This window comes from Myiozetetes cayanensis, unplaced genomic scaffold, assembly GCF_022539395.1.
Source record: "Myiozetetes cayanensis isolate MyiCay16 unplaced genomic scaffold, myiCay2020 scf5-8, whole genome shotgun sequence".
In the NCBI taxonomy this organism is placed as follows: Eukaryota; Metazoa; Chordata; class Aves; order Passeriformes; family Tyrannidae; genus Myiozetetes; species Myiozetetes cayanensis.
In genome coordinates this window covers 107,012,341-107,035,871 of record NW_026087742.1, presented here as the reverse complement: position 1 = coordinate 107,035,871, position 23,531 = coordinate 107,012,341, and the positions used below count along the sequence as shown (strand labels likewise).

The window sequence follows — 23,531 nt, the reverse complement described above, 5'->3', positions numbered from 1 at the left end:
TGAAAATTTTGTCTAATTATTGTATATTTGTTGTAGGAAACGTACAACTGTAGCAAACCTGCGGTTTCAGTGCAGAGGAAAATCCAGAGATGCATTTTTGGATTTGGGATAGCTAGAGTCACGTGATTTGAAAAAGTTAATAGGTCACTCCAAAGTGTTCAAGAGTTGTTTAGGTTGGTGATCACTCCTAAAAGGAGATACTGGTTTTGAAAATGGAACTTAGGTTACAGGAAAAAAAACCTCTTTGTGAAGTGAGCAGTCCTGAGGCTATATACATCATGCATCATCATAGCTGGGAGATCCCTTGGATTCCCAAAACAGTGTAACTGTTATCATAGCAGAATACTTCAGTTGGTAATCTTTTCCTCCAGGCTGCTTTTCTTGGGACAGAACTGGTCTACTGTTGAGGACATATTGCTTTGTGTTCTAGAGGTATTGTACAATCAGTGCAAACTGACTGTTGCACAAGACACTGTTGAACAATTTAGCTGTATTTTCAGTTGGTGTAATTGTTGCCACGTGTTGCCATGTGTTTCTACTTAGGCAGGGCAGATAATGTTTGTGGGTTTATACATTTATTCATTACAGAGCTCATCTTCTTGCAGTTTAGGCTGCAAGAAAAAAATTGCCTTTACAAGATCTCATTATGCTCTCTAGTCTTGAACTGGAGAGGAAGAGACCTGGAAGAGATTGACAAATAAAATATGTTTCACTAAGATCTATCAGAAAATGCACATTTTATTCATCAAGGTTAGATACTGACTTCAAAATAAACTTTATGTGGTTTCACGGTGTACTTGGCAGAGCTAGGTCAATACTTGAACTCAACAATCTCAAAGGTCTTTTCCAACTTAAATGATTCTATGATTAATAATTCTCATAGTACCTTCATAATTATGTTTTTGTCCTTAGTTATTTTACCTCTTTCTCTTACTGAAGTGTCATTAAATGATTAACTTGTGAACAAAATAAGAAATTAAGTGGAAGAGACAACCTCAGGCTCAGTTCAAAGCTGATTCTCCAAATAGACATAAGGTAATAGTTATACATCCCAAAGGAAAAGCACAGAAAGTAGAATGTGAGTCCTCCCACATTTAGCTGAATTAATTGCTGTTGAATTTAAGCATTCAGAATTTAAGTAATCAGAACTCATATCTGAAGCTTCTGCTACAAGAGTGGATGGCAAGGGTGTGAAAGAGACACAAATACCTCTAAAAAGCAATTTGTCCTCATCATGAAAATGTCAGCTTTCCTTCATTGACCACACAGTGGAATCAAGGACAAGGACAGCTCTCTTGGACTAGATGTATAGCTTCTAGAAACTCTAAACCCAGCATTGCTGAGTTGATTATGCTTCACTAAATTGTACTGAAAATCTTTCCAAACTAAAGAAAACACCATTCCTCATCTGAACTTCCCCACTCACATAGATAAATTTCATAAAAGAACAGATGACAGCTCCAAAAGTGAGTGTAAAGGAAAATTATGAGTTTATCAGCACAGAGGGCACTTCCAAAGGCAGTAATAAATGATGGCATTAAAGATAGGCTGCTGTATAAATGAGAAATAAAATGACATAAAACTACTGAAGTGCTATACACACATTGTACATATGTTTGCCTGTAGAGGATGAAAAAGAAGATTTAAATTTGTCTACTCTGAAAGAGATGAGTTTTAACATGTTCCTAAGATGGGCTTGCTGATGTGAAACTGCAGGCAAGCATTGTATTTTGAGAACCTTTTAATGTGCAGCCTTGTGAGTCACCTTAGCACTTTCCATATGATTTTCTAGTGTGTTAAAGCCCTACTCTGTATTGCCCCTTCTCAGAATCATATTTGCTTGTCAGGGACTGAGAGGGATGAGGAAACTATACTGTCATTATTTGGACCATCTTTGAATAATACATGAAATGCACCACTTCAGTGATTAAGGAGCTGTTTCAGTTCTTAGGTTTCTTTTTTTCCCCAGGGAAGCCAATGAAAGTTACTTCTTTTTTTGTTATTCCTCATATTTTTAAGAGTTGTCCTTTACTCACCAAAGTGCGTCCACTGTTTAAATGTGAACCAGCTTCATCTTGCAGAGTAAGATTGCAGTGAACATTTTAGTCTTACCCTGTCTCTAATTAGAATGATTATGAACATCAAATTCACATCTCCATTCTCCTTTTGAAGTACATAGTGTTTAACCTCCACTCCTGTTGATTAAGCGTGAAAAATACTTCTTTACTGTTTTGACATGTAAATCATTACCCCCCACAGCATCGTGACTTGACTGCTCTGAGCATATGGTAATTGCACTGCCAGCTCTGGAAGCACACTTCCCAATCTCCAGCTGGAACTGCTACTCCTGTGTAATTGGTAGTATGCTGCAGATGATTCCTGCAGTACCCTAGCTGTGGTTTATTCTGTGTTACACCTTCTTCACTGGAAACTCTGCCCTGGTATTGACTGGCAAATGAAAACATGGCAGGATATGACCTTGGGTGTCAGAAACATCAGCTCATCATTGATTTTTGGGATAAAACTGAGTGTAATATGAGTTTTATGAGAAGAGGAAAGAGAGACTGTACCCAAAACGTTTGTTGTGATTTCTGTAGGAAAAAAATTAAAATCAATAAATCTTGTTTAAGGGAACTAAAATATGGGCACTAATACATAATATCGTAGTGATTAAAAAGTCAACTGGGTGTTTTTCTCATCCAAAGAATTCGGTAGTTCATACATTAGCTAAATCCCTGCAGGTCACAAGCAGCTTGCTTCAATTAACATAATCAATCCAGAGATTAAAAAAAAAAAAATCTCCTCTGAATCTCAATTTTGTAGTCTTCTGAGTAGTCCAGATTCTACTCTAAAACCTAGACAGCTGGTAATTCCTAGAGATGGAAACATAGCATTGAGCTAACTGCTCTAAGTAAGAAATAGCACCAACATTTCAATGGTAGTGGACTTCCCTACTCGTCATTTCCACTGGGAGACTGGAGAAAGATCAGCAAGACTTTTGTGTAGAAGACCATGTGAAGGATTCAACAAAGTTGGCAGGAACTTGGGGTTTTTTTCCAGTTTTTTTTTAGCTTTACTGATGTTGCCTGCTCTGAAGAGGCTGCTTGCTAACAGTATTCCCTTTTTTTTTTTTCAATGAAAGAAAACATTGTTATGAGCTATTTACCTAGTATGCCTCCTCTCCATTTTTTATAGAAACGCTACTGTCTCGATAACTAAGGTGACTCAATTTTCTTACTGAGTTTCTGATGCAAGAACTAATAGATAATTTATGTATGTGTTTATAGTTTCATGGAATTTTAGATGCTGGCATTTCTGTTGTTGAATTGGGAAGTTTAATTCTTGCGTACTGGCAGTAAGCAAAGAATCGGGTTTTTTTGGGTGTACAACCCTTTATGCTAAACTTCTTCCTTTTATTTTCCATTTCACTGCCCTTAAACTGTGAGGTGGTCATTGGAGCTGTAACTAGAGCATTTTGACAAATGAGCCATCATCTGACAGAACTAGAAAAAGAAGCGACCTATTTCTCATGAGTTAAGGAATTTGATAACAGCTGTCTACGTTTAAGTCTGAAGTTTCTAGTTTGGTGTTATATGGAAAGATGTATAAAAGGGCAGTACATGTACAACCAGTATCTTTCAAACAAATATGAGGAAAAAATATATTTTTTTTTCTATGCAGCTGAGCTATATAAAGAGGTTTTTTTCATATTACTAGGCAAAGTTAAATGCATTAGTTTGGTAGTGTTTACAAAGTTACATATTAAATGTATTAGAATCTGGTATGACTCCTTAAAATTGTTTTTTAATTATGGAATAAAACTGCTGAAAATTAATTTGCTTTCTAGTGCATGTTTTCTAATTTAAGATTTCCTGACAGAAAGTTAACTGCCCTTTTATGCAAGTAGGTTATGATGAATTACATTCTATTTAAAAATTTTTATAAATGGTAAGAATAATAATTGGTAATTTAGTACCATTATCATGCCTTTATCACTTCTCAAGGAGCAAATTTTCAGAATGGGGGCAGAATAACATTTAGCAATAGTAACATTTTATATATTTGCTATCATTCAATTCCACCACAAAACTGACCATTCATTTCTTCTCTTCATTCAGCGTGGATTACAGGGAGCCTTACTTTCATTATAATCCTTCCTGATATTGACTTCTGCAGATATCTTATTCACAGAGCATGAGTCGGATAAAACAATCTGCTTTGGGTTGCGTATAATGTTGTTTTTCTCTGAAGGTCAGCCTATGATCAGACTGGAGCAGCTTCTCGTTATTTTCTATTGCTACTCCAAACAATCTTTACTGAAGGCTTTCCAGCAATGTGTGACCTCTGTTTTTATACTTTTCACAGATTTCGCAGGCTGTCACTACCACTCAGACATCAGTAACACAGACAACTGTAATGGAAACTGTAACTATGGTGACCACAAGAGAACAAATCCTGGTTAAGCATGCTAAAGAGGAACTCCCACCACCTCCACCCCACAAAAAAAGGCAACTCCTTGTGGATTCAGAAATTAGGAAGAGGTGAGAATCATCAAGGAGACAGAGAGAGAATACTGATAGAGTCTGGATGAAAATGCAAATACAGTCATTTGACTGCAATAGTTTGCTGTATACTTTTTTTTAACTTAAAATTGTATTTCTGTTCTCTCTATTAAGGTACCAAGTGATTATTATCATTCTTTGCTCAGTATGAGTTATGGATTATATTGTGCTTCTATTCCAACTATTTAGCAGTACAGAATGTTAATAATTACATCAATACCATTGCATAGTAATTATAGTCAGTTGAAGTCCTTATGTATGGCATCATGGGGGTCCTGCTTGACTATAGCCTTGCAACTTCATGGGCAAGAGGCATTCCATTAATTCTCAGCTTTTTACATTCTTTAAGAAGTATGGCTAGAATACTAATAGTGCAGATATTGTCTGGTTTCTAAAGTTCATGTATTTTTTTGTGCTTGTGGGTCAGCAGCAGAAATAACAGTTCTGCAGAGGTAGTTACTATTTGGTGAAATGTGCATTACCATTATTTTTTCCTGTGTAACTCAAGTACAAGTGACAAGGGATTTTAGACTGATGTTAAACGTTAGTTGAAACCATGAGAAAAAATTTTAATGTGTTTAAGTAGAATTGGCTCAAACAGTAAATTTTTAAATTAGGTGCTAAGAAACTAGACTTCAAAAGTTCATTGTAATATTTGTTTTGGAAATATTTTTTGGTATCCAAATAAACATGAATTCCAAGGTAACAGATTCAAGGACTGAAAGTGACCTGAAGCTTCATTCAGTATCTCATTTCCATAGAAAATATCGTTTAGTTCAATGTGTTTACGAGGGTAAGGTATTTTCTTGTAAAATAGTATTTAACTTATTAAGAAGAATGAAATATACCAAGAACAGGAGATTTTTTTCAATTGAAGGATTATATAATTTAAAAAATAGGTACTTGCTTATACATAAGCATCTGCAATGGGATTTATCTCTTTGATCATTCTAAAAGTAAGGTTTCTAGTTTAGCCTCATTGTTTAAGAAGGCTGTATATATGATGTAAGAAGAGTGATTCATCTCTGTGTTAAATTGGGTAAGTACTACTATGGAAAGTGCTTATCCTAAATAAGTAACTTCATTGGCTAACCTTGAATGAATTTAATCTATCTCCAAAGTCCTGATTTGGAATCTGTTTTTCCCACATCCTAGGTTACCATTAAATGGTAGTGAGAGTTGTATTTTCCTAATAAATTGCCAAGCGCTCAAAATAATGCACAGTGATGACTTTGAGCAGACTTGCAATTCTTGAATGTTTTTGAGGGATTCTTAGATGGCATTGCTGTTACTTAACAGAAATTATAAGCATTAGCACCCCTCTTAATGTTTCAGTGGTAATGTGCAAAGATCTGAACCAGGATCAAGGCCCTGTTGGCTTTTATGCAAGAGTAAACCTTTATTATAGGGTAGTCCCTACCATTAAAATAGTGATACTCTTTATTTTGAAATTGAAAAGTTAAGAATGAAAATTTTCCTGCAGTTTTGAAGTATTTCAATAATTGTTATTCAAAACTTTTCACTTTTTCCTATTCCAAACTAAATGTTCTTGGAATGACCTTACTTGATAAGGAAGTAAAATAGACGACTGTTCTAAAGGAAAGCATTATCTTAGTTAAAACTAAGTGAAGTAGAATGATTTCTTTATGTCTATATTTTTTCAATTCTGTAAGACAATTTTTGCTATAGGTAGTTATGCATTATTATGAAATCAGAAACCAACTTGCAGTAGAAATTCCTTTCTCACCTCCTATATATGTAATGTTAGCATATATTTTCCTTCTTGGTAATTTTATTTTGATTTACCTTAATACTGAAAATAAAATAAGCATGATACAGAAGACTACAGACTTCATAATCTTCATGCAAGCAAACTACCAAAGGGTAAAAAGTAGCTGGATTGTGGGAAATTTTTATGTTCTGAAATCCCTTTTTTTATATAAACTGAGAATTATAAATTCTTCAAGTGTTTTAGCCATTGTCTGTTTAAAGCACTGCAAATAGCAATGCTATGTATAAATTTGATTGATCCTTGTACAGGAAATAGGACATATTATCAAATTTGAGACTATGATTGCTTGTAGATGTATTATGGACAGATCTGCTACCACATTTAAAGAGTGGGGTTTTTTTACCATGTAACTTCCGTTTAATTTTTGGGTAAGAACCAAGATGGAAAAATCTTTAGTTCTCAGTCTTTGTCTAGGATGACTTTAGATAATGGAGTAAGTTGTGGTTTCTTTCATATATTTAAAATCAGAGTCATTTTCATTGCTGCACAGGTTAGATTTTTGTTTTGATCTGGCAGAAAAGAAATCTGAATTGTAGAATGAAGAAGGGACTTAATTGTTTAATACATTTTAATATGCTCTTTTACTGTTTCTTGTGCAGAAGTTACTAGATTTAACAGTGCAATTGTACCAGCACATGAGAACTAGTTCAATGTGACTGTTATACCTGTGAGTAGACCTACATTATGGTAATGTGCAAAGTAAACAATGTTACAGATGTCCACAGCTGTGCAGCAGGATGAATGATGGTTATATTATCTGAAGGCAGGATTTCTTTATTTAGATAATCTTTTTGGCGTTTCTGACTGAACAGACCAAAAAGGAAAAAACAACAGCTTATGGACCTTTTCTCTCCAGAAAGTCTAACTTAAGTTTATGCTTAAAATAACAATTCTTGTTATTGTTTTTAATTAATATATAAAAATGTGGTCTTGGAACTGAATAGATTTTACAGTATGGTGTTGTCTTTCTCAAAGACAAGAAAAATAAATTGATACTAAGTATAAACATAGTAATGGGAGAAGAAAACTCCCCTTAAAATTTGGGTACTCAACTAAAATATCTGTGCTCATTGGTGACTAGACACTTTGTTGATCAATGTGGTTTTTTTGCTGGGAGAATCTCATAGTTGTATTCCCAAACAGCCAGTCATTTATTTTGGTAGTCCGTTGTTGGTCACAAGATCTTTCAGGGTTTTTTGTATGTATTTAGTTGTAGCTTCACCCAAGGGCAAACAAAGCCCCTAGTATTGCACACCTTTTGATTTTTTAAATAAACAAGAGAATGGGGTTTCTCAACGTATCTCTCCTACATTGTTCTATACTTTCTATATGTTTACATTCAAAACTTTAATAATAAATATAATAATAATATAAGACCCGGGGAAGGTCTTTATACCTTCCAGCCTGCACATTGTATTTTTTAGGTGAGACACAGTGTGCGCGGAACTGAGCCCACCCTTTAATCCTAAGGTTCATCTGCCGGGGCCAAGCGAGCTTGGACGGTGGCAGCGAGGTCCTTAGGACGTAGGTGGGTTGCCTTTAAGGGCTAACGAGCCCCACCTGCCCGGGAGTGGCCCTGACCGGGAATCGAACCCCGGTCTCGGCAGTGACAGCGCCGCGCCCTTAACCACTAGACCACCAGGGGCTCCATTCAAAACTTTACCTGAGCACTTAATGACTAATAGTTGATGTTTATGTACTCTTTAGCTTTTGTTTGACAAAAATAGCCCCTAGCAATTATCGAAGGCTTCTCAGAGGCTTCTGAAGGTAAATAAACAGATTTTGTTGGCTACTTTCTGCTGTGACATTGCAACAACCTGAATGGTGTTGCTTGGTATTTTGAGGCCAGGGAGCGAAAGACACAGTGGGGCTTTTCTGAGGTGGTCAATAATGTTTCCAGGTTGTGTCAGCTTCTTTCATCTGTTCTCAAGCTTTTGTCAGCATTGTTGCTTTAAAAGAGTACGCCTGAAATAAATACATCAGGCTAAATTGCCACATGTTTTGAAAGATTTGTGCTCTAATTTTCTTCTCTGTGAACTAAATGTTTTGAAAATACTAGAAACCTCTCCAAGAAGGAAGAAAGAGTAGTTTGGTCACTCTGTGAATATTGAGTTAACATAAGAGTATGGTCTCTAGCTTCCAAGCTGAGGAGAAAAAAGTGAATGGTTAAGATTGAAGCATCAAACTTTCTAGAGTGCTTTTTACTTTTATATTTGCAAGAACTTTGGCAGGATTGGAAGTATGAGAATCTCCATTTATGCTGAAGAAATTGAGGAGAAGCAAGTTGACTTGTAGACCAATAGAATACACAGGACTGAATGTCACATTTCCATTGCTCCAATTCACTGTGGCATGAATGCATGGGAAAGCAGCTGTTGATTTTTCTTGCCTCCTAAAGCAACTTTTTACCATAAGTGGTGGAGAATATAGATAAGAAGCAGATTAGTTTTTTTATTATTATTATTTTGTTATTCCATCTCTACCCTCCCCAAAAAATCTAAAATTACCTCAAAAGTAATGCTTCAAAATGTCATAGTAATTCAGGCACATGCTAAGTTCTTTTACTGAGCAAAGAAAAGCTCTTTTTCCCAAAAGAATCAATTTGAAACTGAGACAGATAAAGTACTTGGAGCTGTATATTAAAATCTTGAAAGTACATATTAGGCATTAGGACTAGAGATAAATGTAACACCACTGAAGTTATAAAATAAAGAAAGCATGTAAATAGGAGAAAGGGTTACAAGGTGATATTAATTTTCATGATATTTATGTATCCTGCGAAAAACAAGTTAGTTGTGTATCGTAGAAAAATCTGAAAATTGTTTGTGTTAAGTTTTTAAACAGCAAACAGGTTAGAGATGCTTAACATTTAATTTAAACATATTTGTAATATTAATGTACTTGAATAATATGCAAAGATACTTTTCTTAGCCATTTAGTAAATAACTCTGTACATGTTTCCTAGTGTTTCCAAGGAAAGTCTATTTGTTATAACTTTATTATCAGTATAATGTTAATCTGAAGATTTGAAAGAGACTTGATGCCCTTTGAAGAGAAAGGCATCTTAAAACAAGATAGTTGCTCCATCTAGTGGTTTTTTTATTTAACAAATTTTAAAACAATTTTTTGAAAAGAAAGGAGCCTTCATTTCTTTACAAATTGTTATATTTGAGATTTTAGTATATTTTAATCTCTTAGAAAAGTTTGGATTTTTGTAGAAAAATGAATCAAAGGAAAAATTATTATGACATAAACATTTTCATTTTAGTGTAAGAAGTATGGGTATGTTGAGGTCTGTAAACATGGACGCTTTATAAACTCTTAATGCTCATTAGTTTTAACCTTTTACCCTGTTTGTGAGGTGAGAAATGACATCGTGATAAATACACTGAGAATTTATATTCTTCACTTTTAGCATCTGAAATTATCTGTTATATTATAGGAGTGTTACCAGTGGGCACTCACTGGAAGCCATGCATTTAAAATTACTTATCACCTTTAGCCACTGGCTGTTTGCTGCAGGCAAAGGGCTTTAATGAACACACTCTAAAACAACCTCAAGATTTTCATTTGCCTCAACTGGAAGTGATTTGCTTACATATCACGTATCTACCAGAATTTCTGCAAGCGTTCCATGTTACAGTTTAGGAATTACTACTCAGGCTGGGGAAGGTACAGTATCCCAATGGCAATATGGATAGTTGGCTAAAGAAGTAGGACTCTGCACTGGGACCTGGATAGACTGGAGAGTCGGGCTGATTCCAATGGAATGAAGTTCAACAAGGCCAAGTGCTCGGTCCTGCACTTTGGCCACAACAACCCCTGCAGCGCTACAGGCTGGGGACAGAGTGGCTGGAGAGCAGCCAGGTGGAAAGGGACCTGGGGATGCTGATCGACAGGAGGCTGAACATGAGCCAGCAGTGTGCCCAGGTGGCCAAGAAGGCAAATGGCATCCTGACCTGGATCAGGAACAGTGTGGCCAGCAGGAGCAGGGAAGTGATCCTTCCCCTGTAGTCAGCACTGGTGAGGCCAAACCTTGAGTATTGTGTTCAGTTCTGGGCCCCTCAGTTCAGGAAGGACATTGAGGTGCTGGAGCGGGTCCAGAGAAGAACAACTAGCCTGGTGAAGGGACTTGAGCACAAGTCCTATGAGGAGAGGCTGAGGGAGCTGGGGTTGTTTAGTCTGGAGAAGAGGAGGCTCAGGGGAGACCTCATCACTCTCTACAACTACCTGAGAGGAGGTTGTAGCCAGGTGGGGGTCGGTCTCTTCTCCCAGGCAACCAGCAGTAGGACAAGAGGGCATGGTCTCAAGCTCTGTCACAGGGGAGATTTAGGTTGGATATTAGAAAGAAGTTCTTTCCAGAGAGAGTGATCAGGCATTGGAATGGGCTGCCCAGAGAGGTGGTGTATTCTCCATCCCTGGAGGTTTTTAAGACGAGGCTGGATGTGGCACTGAGTGCCATGATCTGGTAATCATAGGGGAATTTGATCAAGGGTTGGACTTGATGATCTTAGAGGTCTCTTCCAACCCAGTTAATTCTATGATTCTATGATTCTAATAAGATGGTACTATTGAAGTTTCTGTTGGAGATATACACTTGAGATCAATCTAGTTTTTCCTTTCATGCCTTGGTGTGCCTTACAGAAATGTGCTGGTTATAATGTTAATGAGGCTAAACTGAATAGTATCACAAATGTAAAAGGAGTTCCAGAGTATCATTCCAAAAGGAAATAAAATTATCTTATAACTGAACTAAAAAAAGTAAGAAGATAAAAATATTTGTTAGGATTAATCAACTGTTGAATTAGGAGATAAGAACAAGTCTGTTTATCAGCTAATGGTTCATCAACTACAAATACAGAGGAGGAAGACAGGCAGCAGGGACTTAATTTATCTCAGAGTAATTCTGCCAATGGGCATCATATACTGCAAAGTTGTTCTTTGATATGTTCTAGGCAGTGAAGAGCTACAAGCTGAGAAAGACCTCTGGTGAGATGGGCATTTCAGTCCAGATATGGAAATGAAATAATTCAGTAATGTGGTTCTTGGATCAAAGTTGCATCGTTCCCTGCCAGCTCAATATGTAGGCAAATGGTCTTATGTCTGTCCAAGATACACAGTGGTGACAGTCCCGGTGTGATTTTGTCTGGGGAGGGAACTAAAAAAACAAACGAGCAAAGGAAATTGTGAGGAATTTTTTGCCTGTTGAAAGAAGAAATACTGTTTTTGTAACAGTAAAATAGTAGCAGTTTCAAGATGAAATTCATTCAATTTGAAGATAATATTATACACCATGGTGGCCACATGACAAGATACTTCATGCCTTGTGTTCCTGTGTGTACCTGTTCAACACTGAGTTTGTTTGTGTAAGTATCTGGAGGGTTGGTGCATACACATTACTTCACTGTCATCATCTTAACTATGGCATGTAAGAAAAGGCAGAAATACAAATTTAAAATATACCATTGTCCTTCTGTAGATGATGGTGGTTGTAGAAATCACAATAGGCCTTTATAAGTTATTTTGCAGAAATGGAAGATTTAGAGTCAGTTGACTCTTTGATTATTAATAAAATGGTTTTTTTTTTTTTTGAGAAATAGAAACAAAATAACTCTTCTTGTTCCTCAGGGATTTCCAGAAGTTATTTGATTAGATAGGGGACTTCTGGCAGGACTAGATTATCATACTCTGCTGGGTATTTGGGTGGGAGTTTTCTACATAGAAAGAGAAAAACGTGATGCAACTAAGTTGTGAAATGCCTCAAAGGTGAGTTTTATATTGTATTTAATATAGAAAAGGAAAGCTGCCGGAACAAGGAATTAATTTTGAACAAATACATGGAGATCTCAGTAAGAAAGTTTGGAATCTGAAGTGGACATATGGTTTAGGAAATGCAATTTGTGGGGAATTTTGATGAAAATTTGAACAACATGGATTAAAAATGTGAAGATCCTTTTTCAAACGTGTTCTGGAGTAAAAAGAGACTCTATTTCGACTCAACTGACATGTACTGGCCTGTAAAGAGAGGGCAGTGGGACCAGTAAAAGGTAGTATCTCTCTTGTGGAACAGGGGAAGAAAAGACTAATTGGAAAACAAAACCGTGAGAGCTGCATAAAGAATAATCCTCTGCTTCAAATTAAATTTTTGGGTGGGGAGCAAGCCAATGTGCACATTAAATTAAGGTAGTTATTTAGAGTAATTTCTCGACTGATTTTTGGTTTAGTATCTTCCATAGATTTATTTTTACAAATTCTACATGCATTAAACTTTGTTGGGTCCAAAAGATAATCTTGCATTATTTTATGTCAAAAGTACCGTCGTACTTAGGACATTTAAATACTCTATTGATTCTTTGATACCAATCTAGAGCTATTAAAATTTGTAATTGCAGCTGTCCTCAGAAAGGAAATATCCAATTACTATAGTGGAATATTTGAATGCCATGTTCTACCTGTGTTTCCTCCTTTTATACAAGCTGAACTACTTTTTTTTTCCCTGCAAGGTTATTGAAAAAATGAATTTATATTAAGGACATTTATGTACTGCAAAATGTTACTTAGAAGACTTTTATATATTTTAATTTTTTTCTGTCCCCTATTTATTGCCTTTTTTTTTTTTTTCCCTCGAGCTGTAGGCTTTATTTGTGGAGTTATATTTATCTCCAGAAGAAACTACAAGTGGCAGAGTCATCCATTATATGAGATCAGCTCTGTCATATCAGAGAATCATATTATAGAATGGTTTGGGTTAGAAGGGACATTAAAGATCTGTGTCTAATACCACCATCTGATAGCTCTCTGGGCCATGAGATGTGTCCCTGATTATTTTGTTGTACTGTCAAAACTGTCCCAAATACTCCCATTTCTCTTCCAGGGAAGGTGTTGCAGAGGCAAGGGCTAAGTCCTTTTATTTAAGAAAGGATCACTGGTAAAGATTTTGCTCTGCCGTTTTCCATCCTTTACTGGGATAATACCAGGCTAATTTTCAGGGAGTTGCTCTCACCAGTCCTACTTACCTGCAGTTTTAGAATGGAGCAAATACTAGAAGTCGTGCAATTTTACCTGTAATCAAGGGAGTTTGGTACTGAGGGACTGATAAACTTGTCTTCATTGTGATCAGACTTCTAGTGTTTTGTGATCATCAAATATGCAATTATAATTTGCAGAACATTATGTTTCAAGAATTACAGTTGATTTAATGATCATAAATAGAGTTGAGGTAGGAAGTTCTTAACTGGCAGGGCAGTTTGAGTTCAGGAATTAGTCTGTTACCAACACAGAGATTCTTTGAATTGTCTGGGAATTTTATTTTGTCTTCTGCCTCTGAACCTATAGTACTTTATAAAAATAAAGATTTCTGCACCTTCCATTACTTCACAGTCACATTTTTTTCTCCTTTGACGAGTGTTCAAATACTGTTATCAGGAATTGTTTTATCAGAATTATTCCTAAGAGTTTATAATTTGAATATAGGATGTTGGACTGGGATTAAGGCAGTGTGTGACTTTTCTTTCTTTTGCTTTCATTATTTATGAATTAAAAAATCACAGTGCAGAAGGAAAAAAGGGAGGCATAAATATCAGAGCATGGAACTCTTTCTGGTATTCAGTTTTCATTTCATTATACGTGAAATTCTGTAGCACCTGATTTTACCTTACATTCTTGCATTTTAGTTCTTTTATAAATGGAGTATATTGTTAAAAAATAATTAAATCCTCCAAGGGTATAATTGGTCAAGTTCTTGTTGTTAGTAGATTTTCAGTTGTATGCAAATGATACAACCTACAGTCACAAAGCAAGCTAAAGATAGAGCTAGGGTTTGTGGGTTTTTTCCCCAGGTCTTTCTATTCCATATATTTCTGCAGAAGGAAAATCAGCTGCAAATTAGATATAAATATTAAAACATATAGTTCAAAAAAGAAATGCAATCAAGCAGACAGTGTGGCACAACTGAGAAAAAATATTGTTTGAAGCTTCTTGTTTTAAAAACTGTAGATACTGAATCACAGTTTAAGTTTTGTATACATCAGTAATTTAAATATCTGCATTTTGACACATTATCTTCTGAGTTAACAAAAATTAAGATCAGTTTGAAAGGAGTTGATGAAAGTATCCAGACTGCAGTAAAGAGGACTGTAGAGTAAAAACTAGTTATAAATTATGTGCAGAGAGTTGGGGATCTTAATTTCAATTTCTAAAGGTTTTACTGTAGAAAAATTATACTTTACTGTTTATTAGCAATTACATTCTACAACAAATTTGATTTAATCAGAAGAGAGTCCTTTTTTATAATAAAATTTTCTGCTTGCATATCCTTCATAATATCCTCAGCACAAGCTGGGACAGAAATCTCACAGGTTTGAAGGCTGCATTTGGTCAGCTAGATAGGCCTTATATCCTCAGCTAAGCCAACAGGACCTACTTGTGGTACTCTCTCTTTTCTGAGAGACATTTGTTTCATGTCTTCTAAAAACATCAGCTTGAAAAATTAGAATCCTTAGTCTGAAAATTACTGCATCTGTTCGGCTGTCAAATCAGGGTCTTAAAAATGAAAAAGTATTGCTGTGCTCCTAAATTTTAGACTGAATAGTTTCATGACATATGGGGGTTTAAAACTGTCTTTTGCTGAGAGGAATTGCTGCTTATTCACTGTTTAAACAATGGGTTAAACACGTTTACTGTGAAATCCTGTTTTCAGAAACTTTATGGAAATTAAATGTCTCCTTGCACTTTTCTGTCTCGTAGGTTTGACTCTGACACAACAGAGCTCCACAGTTGGATGACCCGCTCCGAAGCCGTGCTTCAGAGTCCCGAGTTTGCAATCTTTCGAAAAGAAGGCAATCTCTCAGATCTCAGAGAACGAGTCAATGTAGGAGAAAGTGCTTGTATATACGTCTGTTAGTCTGTGTTAGCTTTTCAAAGGGCTTTCAAAGTTCAAGTGGGTTCAAATGTAAACTGGCAAGCATTGATCGTCCAAGATAAATCTAGAAGTGCTCACTTTTTCTGTGAGTTTCAGGTTTTGACACCAAAATTGCTAACTAGGCCGTGTAAATACATAGAATATTTTGTTGCTGTTCATACATATTCATATTTAATTAAGGTATTCTAGATTTATGAAATTCTTAGGTAAAGTTAAATCAAAACATATATATCATTTCTTAAATATGCATCATCATTCTTTACTAAGAACTTAATTAGATACCACCTATGCATAAATTGAAGGTGAAAAATGTCACTAGTGTATGCTAAAGAAAATCTATATCTATTCCCTTTTACAGTGCTGTAAAATATCTATGAAAATCACCAGCCTCCACAGGTTTTTTTGTGGGATTTTTTTTTACTCTATTTTACTTGCCTGAATCAAAAACTCTTCTTGCCAGAATTAATGGTTCTGCATTGCTTAAGGAGTAGCTGTGTTTGTGTATACGTGTTAAAGTCTGAATGACTGGATTTAGCCCTTGAAAACTAAATCATTACACATTTTCTTCCTTATTTATTTTTTGTAGAGCAGTGAAAAAATGCCTATCTTTTCCAAGTAAGAGAAAGGGGATTTCTTTTTTATGGTTAACTCTTATAGTAAAATAGTATATTATGGAACTTCATTAAAACATATGGTGATAAAAACTCCTAGAATACCAACAGAAGGAACAAGTTACTGTATTGAAGTTAGTTTTGCTGCTTTTTTTTCCTCATTGTCTGTTTGTCCATCATAAATCAGCTAAGATAAGATTAAGGAACATGGAGTTTTGTGATTTTAAATATAAATTTTAAAATTTCATGTTAAATCATAGTTTTCCTGAAATATTTTAGTTGTTAATATTGTCATAATATTACTGCTGGAAAATACCCATTAAAATTTAATATACTGAGTTTAGTTCATGCCACCACTTCATATTACATTAAATATACATAAATACATATATATATATATGCAAAATGGATTAAATATACAGAGTAGACTTGATGAGTTCAAGTGCTTCCATATTGAGTTAATGGGATTCATGTAATATATAAATAGATATACAGTTAATTTTCTGAGTTCTTCAATCTTCATTGTAGGTTAAATTGAAAAAAAAAATGGAAAAAATAGAAACAAAATATTCATCTCCCTTTCATATATTCCCACCTTGAGGAACATATACTTTTCAAGGATGGATATTAGCTCCTCTTGGCCTACGTATTACACTGGATACCTGCACTGTCAGATTTCCCTAACCAGCATGATGTTCCACCTCATATTGTCTGTTTCTAACACTTTATAAAAGCTTTAAAGCATCCAGAAGCCATGGTTCACCTTCCTTCTACTTCCCTTTCTTTGCTTGTGAGTAGGTGGTGATCACTGCAGGTAAAGGGGTGGAGGCAGCTGAACCACAGCCCCTCCTTTACTCCCAGCTGGAGTTCCCACTAGCTCTTGCCTTACCTCTGCTGGTGCTGAGAGAGAACATTGGGGCTGGGAAGCCACTGCCTACCACATTTGTTCAGGTCTCGTTTCAGTTGCTGAAAACATATATAAAACTGGAGGAAGAAGTATGGTGTTTGACCAGTGCATGAGCATTGTAAGTTTGAATTCAAGACACTCCGAATAGCAGGAGATAGCAAAGATGTTCCTTTGACCTCTCTGGAAATCAAATAACTGAACTGCCAAGAGACCAATTTCCAGATTTTTTCAGTAAAGTAGTGCAGAAAAGGATCTGTGTTGTATCAGGAGCAGTGTGAGACAAGCCAATAATTCTAAATAGATATAAGAAAAATCAATGTGTGTCCGTTAACATTGAAAATATTTTTAAAGACCAAGAGTGGTTTTAATTTCAAAAGATGTCACTGCGTTTTAAATGAACATATTTATTGAGAAAATCAAGTTACATTTAGAAGTTTTTAAGTATTCTAAGGGAGAAAATCTTTTCATTACATGTATTCATTTATTAGAGAGAACTCAGAAAGATGGCACTTGACAAGTACTACATGGATTCTGTGTTGAGTGCTTTTCAGTTAGTGGAAGTCCTTGTACGCGTTTTTTAAAAACTTGTAAAAAACAAGTTTTTATAACTGCCAGCTTTTAAAAATTGTCCTGACTTGACTTTTCCTGGTCTTGTCTCTGTCTCCATCCATAAAATTATAGCCTAAGCAGAAAGTACTCTTCAGTTCATTGATGCTTGCTAAAACTTTTCCTTTCAATTCCCTCAAAATAAGCTTCAAATCATTGGAAAATAAGATAGTGTGGGTTTTAACATATTATAATCTCTAGTAAAGTTTAAGAAGGCATATAAAGAAAAGATGAAATGCAAAAAAAGGAAAACATATGTCAGTGATAGTTAAAATAGATTTTATTGTACTGTTGTGCTTTAAACCCAGCTGGCAACTAAGCACCACACAGCTGCTTGCTCACCTCCCACCCCCAACCCTGGTGGATGGGGAGGAGAATCAAAAGTAAAACTTGCAGGTTGAGATAAGAATAGTTTATTAATTGAAATGAAGTAAACATAATAATAGTAAACAATAATAATGATAATAAAAAGAGAAAAAAAAAAAGTCAACAAACAACTGATGCACAACACAACTGCTCACCATTGGCTGACCAAGGCCAGACCCCATCCCTGAACTCGAACTGGCCCCCCTTCCAGGTAACTCCCCCAGTTTACACACTGAGCATGACATCCTGTGGTGTGGAGTATATTTTTGGCCAGTTTGGATCACCTGTCCTGTCTATGCTCCCTCCCGTCTTTTCTGGGACTTTTTATGTATCTCCTCACTGGCAGAGCATGAGGCACAAAAGAGTTGACTTAGGATAAAGACAACTTAGCAAAGCCCAAAACATCAATGGTATCAACATTATTCTTATGCTGAATCCAAAACACAGTGCTGTACCAGTTACTGAGAGGAAATTAACTCTATCCCAGCCTAAACCAGGACATGTTATGACATGCATAGTGATACACCACTCTTGTACTCGTACCTGCATGCATGCCACCATCTACATATGCATGCAGAAGTCCCATTTTACCCTTACTGTCTTATCATTTGGGGGTTTTTTGCCATATGACAACATATATATTGGTCTAACACAGAACACCTGTGCTTGGCTGATGTCAAACCTAACATTTATTCCCTACTGCAGCAGGTGCTGAGTCTTAGGGGCCTTTTTATAATGATTTTCTTTCCTGTTGTTCTTTTGAGGACAGTTACCATTTTTTTTTCTTGTGGCAGCTTTCTCCTGCCCATTATTTTTCATGGATGTGGGGTCATTTCCATAAGATTTAGTGGAAGTGCATCTGCTGCGTGATGGAGGGACACAGGAGTCAGAAACGAAAGCCACAAAGAAATCTCTTTTGCCATCACTGATGATGCATCAAGTGCAAAAGCTTGCTCTCATCCCAGCTCAGAGAAGGCCTGGGGGAGATAGAGCCAAGAGCAGACTGTATGAAATGTGATGACACTGTTTGCTAAGCCAGCTGCTCTTCATATCCTGGCAGGAAATTAGCCTTTGGCAGATCTATTATGTAGCTTGAATATATTGGGCATGCGCAAAAAGTCCTCTCCTGTGTTGGGGAAGAAGCAAAAATATTTATAGCCCTTCCCTGCTAGAAAGGCTCTTGCCTTACCTGAGCAGAGAGACTGGGATGCCATAGGAATAGAAGTTTCAGTTGTTGTACAACCATACTATTACTAAATAATGAAGACATCAAACATCAATGCTGTAAATATTATTATGCTGCATCACATCCTTAAAAGTTTACAGTTAGTATGTGTATTTTACTAAAAAAAGACCTAACAATGACTTCAGCCTTTTTTTGTTCTTCTTAAGCTTTCAGTATTGCAAGTTCAAATATAGGAAGATACAGGTAAAAAAAAAAAAAAAAATCCAACAATTTTTGATAGAAAATCTTGCTTAATAAGTCAGATTTGAGATTACACAACAATAAACTGGAAATAAAACTCCTTGAAAGGAGTTTTGGTTAGCCAAAAAACAACACCCAGAATTTCAGAATCAAAGATAAACATATAAGGAACAGATGTAAGGGAAAATGTCAGATATTCCAGAAAATTAGATTTGTTCTCTTGGCATTCTCAGAAACGCCATTCTCATATGCTTGTTTTGTTTTAGTGACCTTTTACAGACATGCTTTGCTGGGCCTGTGTATTTAAGAGCTGAATCACAGCCAGAGCTGGTGATGACAATGTTACCCTCTCCTGCCCTCAGGGGTAACTGGTCACCATCACAGGAGGTCAGGGAGTACTGCTACCCTGCACTCTTTCACAGAGTTTTCAAAGTGGGATGTTGATTTGATACATGAATAACATCTAAATTTCTCCAACCATCAGAATTTTCTAGGTTATGAAGTCATTAACTGCCAACTAAAACCTCAAGGTCAAATAAAATATTTAGTGTTCTGTAAATAGCCACTCCACCTTTGGCTAGCATTCAGCTAAAGATGAATTTATAATGTCTTTTAATCAATTAAAACTAGGCTATAATACATTTGTGTGGTTTGTTAGAAAGCAGTCCAACAGAGAATTAATCCCTGCTGGAACAAAAGACCATTGGTGTCTTTTTTTTTCTAAAAAATCTTTTATAGAAAACAAACATAGTTAAAAAAGTGAGAAGTTAAATATTTGGAAATACTTTGAAGTAGCTTTGCCACTAGAGTCAAAAGGTGTCTATTACAGTGTGTACAGAATCTAAGAGTTTCAAAACTTCACAAACCTCTTCAAAATTTTCCATTCCACTGGTGTCACGAGCGAACCTGAACTGAGAGTGTGGTTCCCTTCAGTAAAGCAAAAAATAAAGAAAGCAGAGGCAGAGATAAATAAGAGATGTTTCCAGGACTGGTCCCTTCATTTCTAGGCACTTCACACAAGGTTATGGAAATCCTTCCTTAAAATCTTAAAAACTCAAGACACAGTTTGCAAGTTTGGCAAAGAGTGGCAGTGTGTACAGACTAATATCAGGACTATGTGGTTAGTGCTGTAAGTAACTAGAGTGAATTTCACCCCTTCTCCCAGGATCACATAATTTGTCTTTACACAAGGAACAAGAAGACAAACTTTTCTCCTTTAGCTTGCACACTGCTTTTTTGTGGATAACTGATTGTCTTCTTGTAACCAGTGCTGGACCTTCATTTTCATAACATATGCTAATTACATAAAAATGAATGGAGGAAAATAATTGACAGAAAGTTTGATATGTACCATATTTTTATGTTAATTTAAGGACTTCACATATTTTCTATTTTGCTTACATTTTCTACCAGGACCTGGAAACTTTAATCTTTCAGGAGAGAGGTGGACCTTTGTCTGCATTTTCCTGCACATAGGGCATATTACTGGGCCCTGAAGGGTTCACTTCTACAAACTCTGATGTCATAACATTTTTATATTTTAAAAAGATATGTTTTAGTATATTTTATGAGAGGTTTTTTATGATTCATTTGTGCTCTCTCATGATAATTACACACCTGGTATTACAGACAGAGTAGAATTTTTTCCAATATATTTTAGTGCTTTACTGAGTCCTTTGAGTTCTCAGTAGTTATTCTCGTGTTAATTATACCTGGTCTTATGGATAGAGTAGTATTAATTAAGATTCTGTAAGAAATTTTGGATCTCTGCAGAGAATTAATAGACCTTTTTTTTTTAATTTGGAAAATATTTAAATTATATGGTGAAATAGTACAGGATTTTATTGGGCTGCAAAAACTACATATAATTAATATAGTCATCTTTAACTTATTGGGATTAAAATTCCTAATCTTTCAGTGACAATTTAGTAATGTTTTAAAGAAATATTTATAAAATCCTAAATATTTTGATCCCTAATTTTTCCCTTAGTAACTTTTCTTTATATATTTTAGTTACTCAAAATTGTATTAGTGAAAATGTTTAATAGAAGCTTTGAGATAATATTAGAAAGCATACTGTTTAACCATTTCTATATGCACAAATGAATGTCAGTTATAGGTAGGCTGTGAAAAAGTATTAATTTAACTGAAAATGTCTCTTTCAAGTTCTGAGTGTCTCCTTGCCTATAGAAGTCTTCCAGGGAGCTGTGATTGAACTGAAGATGTTTAAAGCATCACACTTTAAATGTTATTTTAAGAGAGTTTATTCAAAAGTGCTTATATTAATTCTGTAGGCGTAACAATGTATTTAAAAAATAGTATTTTCAAATTTAAGTGTATAAGGTTCCTTTACTAAAATCCTTCATCCTTAGACACCTGCTTGAGCTTTCTTTCCAGTTTAAGGAACCAATTTCCCTGAAGAGTCCAGTCACCCAGCACATCCCTTTGTTGGGGGAATAAATAAGGTGATCAGGAAGCCTAGTGGGGTCAATAAGTATGAGAAGCTGCATCCAGGACTGTGTGTTACCTTTCCATATATATCCTGTATATATATCTTGTATGTGTGCATCTGCTGCAGTAAAGTGAGGGACTCTTGATTTCCTGGAGACTGCATTGGTCAGGATCTCTGGGAGGTATATAGTCTGTTTTATTTTTGGTATCAAACTTGACTGTGGCCCCCTACTGCTTCTTTGGGCTTCTGATTTAGAGCTTCTAAATTATACCTAAATTATACTACTAAATTAGTTTAAAATCAATGAAGTGACTTCATGATGTTAATTATGAGACAGCATTGATGGGCTGTCAGATCTAAAATGAGCTTATTTTCAACCAGTATTGCCACTAATCTAAAATGAAATTTAAACTTAGATTCCTTCTGTATCCTGTAATTTTAGCAGCCAGCCTTTACTAGGCCTTACCAGCTAGCCTGAGAAATTTTTACGTACAGAGAGGTGAATCAGGAGTGTTAGCAACAACACATAATGAGAAACCTGTATTAAATCTGCAGTTAACTCTTCCTCTCAATTAGTAGGTCATATTTGGATACCTGCTGTATATAGTCTTATATCCATTAGATATCTATTTAATAAGCATGTTTCAGGGTCAACTTTGGTGTTTTTTTCAAACAAAATAGTAACATGGCACAATATTGTATAATATCAAATTGTGTATGGGTTCAATACTGCAGTATGCTGTGAATCCCTGTGGTTTGGTTAGTGCGCTCAGTTCTTGCTGTTAACATGAGAAATGAGCTACTCTATTCTTCCACAAGGAATTGAACGAATGTTTTCATTTTGAAATATTGGGCTTTGAATAGCTCTTAGTGTGTACTTCTTTTATTTGTTTGTAAAATACTGATGCGTATCACTTCTCAGCTCTGTTGTGTTTCTGACTCTCCATTTCTTGTATTTGCCTTTGACTCCCTTCCTGGTTATATGTGGTACTTGTTTGTTTTCACTGCAAATCGGGAGACAGGCAGGGCAATATGATGGGTTAAATGGTCTTGAGGAATCAGAAGGCGTCCCTGAGATTAATTACTTACTTCTTAAAAATCCCTCTGTTGAAATACTCACCTTTCATGTCATGCTGCAGGCCATCCAACGAGAAAAGCCTGAGAAGTACAGAAAACTGCAAGATGCCAGCAGATCAGCTGAGGCCCTGGTGGAACAGATGGTGAATGGTAATTACATGGGAGTTGGTTTAGATAATCTTCTTACAGATTTGATAAACGTACAGGTTTATATTTATCACAAGAATTATATTATACCAAATGGAACAGTAAAGTGATATTGCCTTATATTTCTTTTATTATTTCTGAATGTTAAATCTGTTCATTAGAAAAGAGGGGAAAAAAAAGTCTTACCACTTTAGTACCATGAAAAGAAATGCATGTAAAACTTGCTCACAGTAATGAACTGTATATTAACAATCTGTTCTGTGGAGAGACTTAAGTTGTAATCTTATTTTCTGAGCATGCTAAGCTTTTGAAGTACTTTAACACATCTGAGCTAGAAAAGCTCTGAAGGCATTACTTCAAACACTTTGAAAAAAAGTGCTTCCTGACTTTTAGTATGCAATGTATGTTTTCTAATATACTTATTGGTGTAATGTTCTGTATCATAGAAAATACAACCTTGGAATTTGGAAGAGATTTTTGGCATTTGGTTTTTCAAAGCTAATAAACGTACAAACTTACACAACTCTTTAAAAAGCAAAATAGCTCTAAGGTTGTTTTTTTTTTTTTAATACTATATGATGTAATTCTTTTGAACTTTTATATAAAGCAAAAACAAACCCCAAAGAAAGATAAACAAAAGTAAAATTGTAAGTCATGCCATTGTC

General features: G+C 35.5%; 1 protein-coding gene across 10 annotated transcripts in view; it reads left to right on the top strand.

The window, feature by feature from the left end:
* DMD (dystrophin) overlaps nucleotides 1-23,531 on the top strand; it is a 1,047,400-nt gene that overhangs the window by 368,646 nt on the left and 655,223 nt on the right. For all 10 annotated transcript variants that reach the window (XM_050333288.1, XM_050333286.1, XM_050333290.1 and 7 more), the window contains 3 exons: nucleotides 4,366-4,541; nucleotides 15,100-15,223; nucleotides 22,782-22,869. In XM_050333288.1, coding sequence (XP_050189245.1) covers nucleotides 4,366-4,541; nucleotides 15,100-15,223; nucleotides 22,782-22,869 — 388 coding nt within the window. The remainder of the gene's footprint in view (nucleotides 1-4,365; nucleotides 4,542-15,099; nucleotides 15,224-22,781; nucleotides 22,870-23,531) is intronic.